General features: G+C 42.7%; 1 protein-coding gene across 4 annotated transcripts in view; it reads left to right on the top strand.

Moving 5' to 3' along the window:
• Positions 1 to 9505, top strand: part of LOC101863051 (potassium voltage-gated channel subfamily H member 6) — a 270601-nt gene that overhangs the window by 242042 nt on the left and 19054 nt on the right. For all 4 annotated transcript variants that reach the window (XM_035972094.1, XM_035972095.1, XM_035972093.1 and 1 more), the window contains exons 7-9: positions 3539 to 3970; positions 5384 to 5792; positions 8931 to 9130. In XM_035972094.1, the coding sequence (XP_035827987.1) occupies positions 3539 to 3970; positions 5384 to 5792; positions 8931 to 9130 (1041 nt within the window). The remainder of the gene's footprint in view (positions 1 to 3538; positions 3971 to 5383; positions 5793 to 8930; positions 9131 to 9505) is intronic.

Below are 9505 nucleotides of genomic sequence, written 5' to 3'. Positions count from 1 at the left end.
TTTACACACACACACACACACACACACACACACACACACACACACACACACACACACACATAGAATGAGGGAGGTGTTGGAAGAAAGAGAGAAAATAATTATAGAGAGAGGGTAAGAAAGCGTCACGACTATACAAATTATATAATTTGTGAGTTGTTGCCTAAAACTAAAAGAACGCCAGGCAAAGTGTGCAAAGATTTCATTTTGCTGACCAGTTTTCCTTTCTATTTCTCCTCATCATCATTACCCCATGTCCTAATCTGTTAATGAAAGTTGGTTGCGTTGGCCATCCTCTTGTTTTATCAAAGACATATGGAAAATAATATTGAAAAACTTTCAGCAGTTGTAACTCCTTTGACAGAAAATAGAATTTCCCTCTCTGGAGAGATATTTAGAGTTCGTTTACTGCAAATTATATTGCGTTTTTAGAGTATTTTATCTTACGTTAAGTCTATATTTTTTCTTCATTTCCCACTCAAGAAATAATAATAATGTTTGGAAAGGTAATTTCGAATGAAGAGAGCGAAATCATGAGATAAAAATTATTTATTTTGCTCGGGTAATTTGGCGGCCTGAAATTTCGAAAGCAATGAGGTTGTTTTGAGATTGAAAATAGCACCCCAAAACATCCGAGATTTTTTTTTTTAAGTTTCAAATTCAGTAGTTGGGAAGAATTCAAGATCGAATTGCTTCAATATGTCTTAAAATCATTTTACTTTCGTTTTTCTTCCCCCCCCCTTTTTTTTTAAGTACAGGGTGAAACGTCAGTATATGTATTGAGAATAAGGGTTTGGCTAGGATCATACAAAAGTCAGAAGTATTTCTCCCAATCAGTCGTCTTGTTTGTCTCCTCTACAAACATAATCCCCTTAACCCTATCAGTACACCTTGGGGTCATTTTGTACTCCCGGGATTGTATTCTTCACATTTTAGAATACTTCTCATAAGCAGATCTCTTTGAAACGTTCTGTATTTCTCAAAAAAATAATTTTGACAGACTGCTATGCAAAGCGTACAGATCGGATTAACGAGTAAATTTCCTCTTTGAAGAATGGTGGCACAGAGTTCCCAACATCGTGTGGATACGATAGTAAAACACGACGTACGGATAGGTTAACTTCTGTGAGAGCAAACTGGTGTCTCTGGTAAAAGTTGGGATCTTAATCGTTACTCACAGAAGACTTGAACTTGATTCCCGCTTGGTGAGGTAATTTGGATCGGGTTTTACCGTGTGTGTGTGTGGGGGTTCTCGTGGCCTAGAAGTTAAGGAGTTCGCCTCTCATTCAAAAGTCCTGGGTTCGAATCCGGGTAGCGACGGAAAATGAGCTTCTCTAAAGGTGTCTCCTTTCCCTTCCTTTCGTGCTCTCTAGCAATGTTTTGTGGTCTCCTTTCGTCTCCCCTTTCTGCCCCCACTCTCCTCTGCCCCCTCCTCCGGAAAGACTCTTGCTGAAGCTTTTCTACTGCTACTCCTTGGCTCCTTCATACTGCTATCTTTTAGCCACACGCCTGATCTTCTGGTAGGAAAGATCTACACCTAGCCTTCTCGGAAAAGGGCGAAATATCTCGGAGGTCCTGCGTGTATGATGCACACGTCAAAGATCACTTGGTGGTCTAAAATCGATAAGAATAGGCTTCGGCCGCCACCCGGGCAAAATTCAAAAGTTCTTACTAACTGCAAATGTTTGGTGTGTCCCGCGCGCTCATATGACCTTATGCAGTTGCGAGCGCCGTAAAACACTTACCAAAAAAAAAAGAAAGAAAATGAGTTTTACCGTTTGAATGCTTGAATGCCCACAACGTATTTCACTCTATTCAGTTTGGTCCAGACAATAGGCGTTGAAACAGTCGGACTCTTAAACTTAAACTATCTGAAATGTGTCTGTTGTGGAATAAAACATTTACCATCAATTTGTTGAATCAGAAACTTCACTGATTAGCTCTGTGTCGGAAACGAAAACACAGTTCACCCTCCAGGCATTGTCTCCTCGTTTCGTGGTGGGAGAGATAATAAACTCTCCAACGATCAACAGAGACACGAAAAACGTTCGTCGATAACGCAAAAAAATGTGTTCCTCAATAAAAACCGAGGGAAGAGTGTGGTGGTTGACGTCATAAAAATTCGCTTCGCCAAGAGCTAGAAAAAAGAGTGTTTATTTTCCAAATAGTTTCGTTTCCCTTTGCGGAAGAACGTCTTTTTTACTTCCTGTTTCCCCATGTATCGTTTGGAGGAAGTCCTCTGGGTTCCGGGTTACCAAGTACGTCTTCTTCGTTGAAAACTCATTTCGGTTGTAGAAATGAACTGAATTCTCTTGAGCTTTAACTGGGGAACAAAAGAAAACGAGACACGAATAGATCTAATTGGTGCATCAGTTTTCTTTTTCTTTCTTCCTCCTTTATCCCACGCCACACCAACTCTCAGAGTGATAGTTCATACGCACCCTTGTGTCTTGAGTTTGAGTACGCACATCTTAACAAGCTGTCCGTCTGTCTGTTTGTCTGTCTATCTGTCTGTCTGCCTGCCTGCCTACCAGTATGTCTGCTGTCTGTTTGACTGCTTCTCTCTCTCTCTCTCTCTCTCTCTCTCTCTCTCTCTCTCTCTCTCTCTCTCTCTCTCTCTCTCTCTCTCTCTATATATATATATATATATATATATATATATATATATATATCAATCTCTCTCCCTCTCTCTCTTTCTCTCTCTCTCTCTCTCTCTATATATATATATATATATATATATATATATATCAATCTCTCTCTCTCTCTCTCTCTCTCTCTCTCTCTCTCTCTCTCTCTCTCTCTCTCTCTCTCTCTGATCGTCAGTAATATGTTTGGGTTTCTTCATATACCGTTGTTTTACACTATCTGTCTCGCACAGTTTTGAGTCCAGTATTTGTGTATGTCTTCAACCATGTCACAGTAAATTTCTCATCGTGGAGATAAAAAAAAAAATTATCTTATCTTATCTTATCTTATCTAATCTCATCTCGTCTTATCTTTTCTCATATTATCTTATCGTATCGCATCTTATCTTATAATATCTTACCATATCTTATTTTATCGTATCTAATCCTATCTTTTCCTGTCTTATCTTTTTGCCGGTGTTGTGTCAATGAGCTTCTTATAACTAAGACCAGTAACGTGGATGGTTGGCGGGTGCTCTGGTGTGGTTTGCTTCTTCTTTCCTATCAAACATCTATCGTCCTTATCTCCCCTTCTTCTCTTTTTTTTATGTTTGTTACTCTCTTGTAACACCTCTAATCTTCTGGTGCTCATATGACTTTATGCATTTGCAAGCGCTTGCGAGAGAAACTTTTTAAGAAAAAAGAAAAAACAATGTTGTACGATTAATTCAATTATGTACTTAAGTACTTATTCATTTGAAAAACGAATGAAAATTACTGTTCAAAACAATAATTTAAAAGCAAGCAATAATAAGAAAGAAAAAAAGGAGAAAAAATAAATAAAACCTCTACTAAAACTAAAAAAGACAAATAACTCAGCAGACCAATAACTGATTTCCTTTTTATCCTCCTCTCAGGTCCTCTCGCTGGGAGCGGAAGTGTTGCCGGAGTACAAGCTGCAGTCCCAACGTATCCACAAGTGCACGCTCTTGCACTACTCACCCTTCAAGGCCGTGTGGGACTGGGTCATCCTGCTCCTGGTCATCTACACAGCTATCTTCACGCCCTACGCCGCTGCCTTCCTGCTGAGCGAGGAGAGGAAACAGAAAACACGAGCCACGATACAAGAGCGCTACTCCGAGCCGCTGACCATCATTGACCTAATCGTGGACATCATGTTCATCATCGACATCTTCATCAACTTCAGGACGACCTACGTGAACAAGAACGACGAGGTGGTGAGTCACCCGGGGAAGATTGCCGTCCACTACTTCAAGGGCTGGTTCCTCATCGACGTGGTGGCTGCTATCCCGTTTGATTTACTGCTCTTTGGGTCGGAGACGGATGAGGTGTGTGTTTCTCTTCTCTGTTCGGTATTATTTTGTGTATAATTTGCTGTTGGTTTCTTCTTTTCAGGGTTTCTGTAGTCGTTGCTGTTGTTGTTGTTGTTGTTGTTGTTGTTGTTGTTGTTGTTGTTGTTGTTGTTGTTGTTGTTGTTTGTGTTTTTATTTAGGGGGGAGCTCTTCAGGGGGGTAGGGTGTTTGGGATGTTTTGTTTGTTTTTGTTGTCTTTCTGTTGTTTTTATACTTTCCTCAATAATTGGTTGTTTGCTTGTTATTGATAGAAATAAAGGAGGCGGGAGCGGCGGTGGGCGCGTGTTACATTCAACAGTTGACCCATTTTTGGTACCATCGCGTTGTCCAAAAAAGGAAAGAAATCAATACCCGTCTTTGGGAGAACGGTCAGTGTCGACATCTGTGATTCTGCAATGCTCAAATAAGATTTCAGACCCGTGTCGACTGTTTCGTTTACAAATAGGTCAGCTGTTTTGCAACTCCACACAGAGGAAAATAGGGCTGGGTGTCGCAGAAATTAGAAGAAAATAGAACTTTGTTATTCTGGAAAAAAGTGCCGCTTCATGGAGATGGTTGTGGGCGTCTAGTTTGAGAGTCTTCACTGTCGCCCGATAGGTGACCATGTCTCATAATTAGAATTAGTATGGTCCTCGCTTCGTGTAGCAGAGCCATAAGTGCGGAGGTGAGCCAGGCGTTGTATTGATTGAGGTTCCAGCGAAACCGCCAATTATTTCCTCCAGAACGAGAAATAATATGCTTTTCCAGCAACCTGTCTGTGCCTGTAAGTGCTTCAATTGTCAGTACAAAATGCCATTCTCGTTTTGTTCGTACTTATTACTCTAATCACTGAAGACAATTGAGCGGAAAGCTTTGGGTGTGGTTGAAAAAAGAAAAGTAAATTACTCTTCGATTTTTTTGGGTACTCAAAAGTCCTCGTCTCGATCCCTTCTATGAGATCCTGGACGTCTTTGTTTCTTTTCCCCGACTCGTAAAGTTATAAGCGGATGTATGAAGTAAGCTAGCTGGGAATGTGAATTAATTTTCTCTTGTCTTGTATCTTCCTGAGTGTGCATTACTTTGTCCTTTCAAAGCGGCTCATATTGCTGTTGGCTAGCATAATTTCCTTTTCACTCCATATACTGCTGATCATTTCCCGTGTGCTGTGGACGCACCGACGAGGAAAGTTTGCTTGCTGTCTCTTCACAGAGGGTTGTTGGTTTTGTCTGGTTAGTTGTCTTTTTTTATGGGGGGAATGCTATTTTTTGTTGTGTTTTTTTGTTTTTTTTTGGGGGGGGGATTTTTTGGCTTTGTTAATTGTTTGGGTATACTTGGGGGAGGCTTGAAGCTGCATTCAGCTTCGCACAGTTTTTTCAATTGGCTTTATTATTTTTGTTTTACTTTCCGCAGACGACGACATTGATCGGACTGCTGAAGACAGCCCGTCTCCTCCGCCTGGTCCGAGTGGCGCGAAAACTGGACCGTTACTCCGAGTACGGCGCGGCCGTCTTGCTGCTGCTCATGGCCACCTTCGCGCTGATCGCCCATTGGCTGGCCTGTATCTGGTACGCCATAGGCAACATGGAGCGGAACCTCGGGCCTGATCGGACGCCGCGAATCGGATGGCTGGATGAACTAGCACGTCAGACCCACCAGTACTACAACGCGTCGGATGACAGTAGCGGCCCGACCATCAAGTCGAAATACGTGACGGCTCTGTACTTCACTTTCTCCAGTCTGACCAGTGTGGGCTTTGGGAACGTGTCGCCCAACACCAACTCGGAGAAGATTTTCTCTATCCTCATTATGCTGATCGGATGTGAGTGTTGGTGTGGTGGTGTGGTGATACGGGAATCGTGTGGCTCTGCTGGGTAAAATGATGAAATGGTATAGGTTTAACGCCCCTATCAACACTTTTAGTTTGTTTCAGAGGCGGGACCTCCGTGTTTAACGTCCGTCTCCGAAAGGACCAAGGCAAATGGGAAATTTGTGTAAAGGGCCTTTCCCAAGGACACAACATCGAACCGAGATGAGGCTCGAACCGCAGTCTCACGATTATGTGTCCGGTAGCCTAACCACAAGGCTCCCGGCGCCACGCCCTACTGGGTTCTTGTTGGCTGTGCACGCTTTTGGCTTGTCCTGGGTTTGGGGGGGGGGGATGGAGGGGGGAGCCTGGTTTGTCTCTATAGAAGTGCTTGTACTGGGTTGGGAGGGGGTGGGGATGGAGGGGGAGCCTGGTTGGTCTCTATAGAAGTGCTTGCCAACTTGGATGGTGTCCCCGACTTGTGAGCCATTAAGTATTTTTGGTCGGGGGGGGGGGGGGATCACCCAGGTAAGTGACAAGTGTCATCAAATGTCCCACTTTGAAATACCTGTGAGTGGGCAGTACGAATTTTTTAGCCTCTTTATGTGGCAAAAGGGACCTCTGGCTTTTCACGATAGACAAGCCGTGATCTACAGAGATTTTGCCAGCCATGCAGTGAAGTCTTGCAGAGTTCTGGCTCATCCAGTCCAATTCTGGTTTGTTGGGGGGGGGGGGTAATATTTTGAGGGGCCACAGAGGGGGTCACAGGGTACTTTCTGAGATACTTCGGTTGTTTTAAATTTTATTTTACATACGCAGGCACAATTCGTAACGAGGGTGTTTACTTTCGAAATGTTGACAAAATAGTGGATCCATTTGTGTTTACAATTTGAAGAGCGGTTTTGTATGTATTTGTCAAGGACAGTCGTTATTTTGCTTTGGACTGTTGTCTGGAACTGTTGAAAAAGGCGAGAAAAGAGGGGGAGAGGATGTGTACGTGTGTGTGTATGTGTGTGTGTGTGTGTGTGTGTGTGTATGTGTGTGTGTGTGTGTGTGTGTGTTTTTTTGCCTGCGTGTATGTATGTGTGTTTGTGCGTGCTTGCGTGCTTGCGTGCTTGCATGTGTGGAGGGGGTAATAAGTGAATGAAGTGCAGCTTTTGGAGTAAAAGTTTACGGCTGAAATAGCTAACCCCTGTAACTTGCTTACGCACGATTGAATTGACCATGGCGTTTAGAGATTAATCGTAATAATATGAGAGAGAAAGCCGGGGGGGGGGGTATGACCGATACGTTTATTACCAAAATTTGAAGTTCGTTTCTTTGTAGCAAGCGAGTTCTCTTTGGCGTCAGACAAACTCCGTGGCGCGCTGTGGTGCCAATGACGTGTAGCGCCATCATCTTGCGTGTTGTGTGCTCCATTAATGGGAAACGGTCTTACGATATTGGTCAGGATAAAAGGTATCGGATGTATGGGAGAAGAAAAAGGAACATTATTTTTCCCCGCTGCTCTAATCGGATCGTTTTTCCGCGCATCACTCAACATGAGAACACACAAAAGGGGATCGTGCACGTACCCACTCTCTAGAGGATTACTGAGCACGACAAGGACACTGGATCCATTTTTTCCCCAAATATTTCCATCCCCCCACCCCTCCCCCCTATACTTATCGGATATTGATGTAGCGTTGTTCATATTGGTTTTGCTTTGTTGTTGTTGCTGTCATTATTTAGGTTTGGTATTTATTTTATACTTGTGATGAAACTGAAACTACGTGTAGTTTCCAAGCGAGGCAAACATTCAGATTCCTGATTTATTTAAGGTTGGTTTTGTTTTTTCAAAATTCAGGAAATGAAAGGCAGAGGGACTATGTACTTTTTTGGACAGGAAACTGTGCATGTGTAGGCGCCCACGTGTTTAGATGTGTGTGTGTGTGTTTGTGTGTGTGTGTGTGTGTGTGTGTGTGTGTGTGTGTGTGTGTGTGTGTGTGTGCAAAAAGCACATCAATAATTAATTGTAAAGTATCCCCGTAAAAACCGCCGTGATGTCTACCCCGTTAGCACGTTGTAAATGTTTAAGCTGTATAGCGGCTTGGGCAGAGCTTTCTATCCCACACACATGGGCGAGCGGAGCACAAATGTTGTGATTGTGATAAATAATGCATCGGTAATCCGTTTGAAAACACGCTGTGCTCTTTAAATACGAATACGGTAATCTGTACTGGGGGCACTTTAGCGCTTTTAGCACTCTCTTTTGTTAAACTTAATCTTTTCGATGAGCGCGCTAGGAAGAGAGGGGGGGGGGTTGTTTTGAGCTGGAAAGGGGGGAGGGTATTTTTTGAAAGACGATCAGGATTACGATTTGTTCTTAGCAGAAACGTGTCGAGCTTCATCATATTATTATTCCTTTTCCGCTGTCTTCCACCGCCAGTTCCTTTTTTCTTCTACCATGTCTTTCCCATTTCTTATACTGTCATTATATTATATCTGTCCTCCCTTGTGTATACCATTCATTGATTATCATACATAATTTAGTCGCCGAGGAACTATCAAGTTTAGGATTTCTTCTCTCTCATTCTTCCTCCTTTTGTTCCATCGTTCGTCAGCTAAAAAATTAAGTAGACTCTGAAAGAAGCGTTCGAAAAGACAAAGCCATCTGTAATGATACACATTTTATGCGGGTGGTTGGCGGGTGCTCTGGTGTGGTGTGCTTCTTCTTTCCTATCAAGCATCTATCGACCTGATCTCTCCTTCTTTTTTTTAATTGTTGATACTCTCTTATTCAGGAGACTGTTGACATACTCTCTTGTAACACCTCTAATCTTCAGCATTTATATGACCGTATTGTGTTGCAAGTGCTGTAAAACTCTTACTAAAACTAAAACTTAACACGAATTATGAAAACTATCTGTGGTACAGTGGTTAAGTGCTTAGCTGTCACACGCAGGAGACCCGAGTCCGATTCCCGAGTGGGGAGATCAGTTTTATCGAGCATCTTGGTTTTCTCCTAGGGTGCTGTATCCCTCTCAGCCGGGGTTGGCCCAGGCAGGCGGAGTCAGAAGCCCGCCTCCTAAATGATCTAAATTGTGTCGATGAAGTCGTAAAATCATCTACTTGAAAAAAAAACCAACAGATTATTATAATCTTCCCTTTCAGCCCTAATGTACGCCAGCATCTTCGGTAACGTCAGCGCCATTATCCAGCGCCTGTATTCCGGAACCTCGCGGTACCACACACAGATGCTGCGTATCAAGGAGTTTATTCGGTTCCACCAGATACCGAATCCTTTACGGCAGAGACTGGAGGAGTACTTTCAGCATGCCTGGTCGTACACAAATGGCATTGACATGAATATGGTGAGTAAACCTGTTGTTTTCGGTTTCTTGTTTTATTATTTTTGTTTATTCTATTTATGTATTTATTTAATTATTTATTTAATTATTTACTTAGAAAAAAAAGGGGGGGGGGGAATGGGGACATTATTTAAACTAACTAAAGATAATTTCTCAAGTTAGCTTTCACTAACTTGTCCCCACTCTGTTTGTCTGTCTGTCTGTCTTTTTGTTTGTCTGTCTGTATGTCTGTCTGTCTGTCTGTCTGTCAGTCTGTCTATCTGGATGGATGGATGGATGGACGGATGGGTGGATGGATGGGAGGATGTCTATTTGTGTATATATGTATGCATGCATGCATCTCTCTCTCTTTCTCTCTCTCTCTCTCTCTCTCTCTCA

Source organism: Aplysia californica, unplaced genomic scaffold, assembly GCF_000002075.1.
Source record: "Aplysia californica isolate F4 #8 unplaced genomic scaffold, AplCal3.0 scaffold00576, whole genome shotgun sequence".
Classification (NCBI taxonomy): Eukaryota; Metazoa; Mollusca; class Gastropoda; order Aplysiida; family Aplysiidae; genus Aplysia; species Aplysia californica.
The sequence above is the reverse complement of the archived record's forward strand: the minus strand, read 5'-3'. Positions and strand labels throughout refer to the sequence as shown.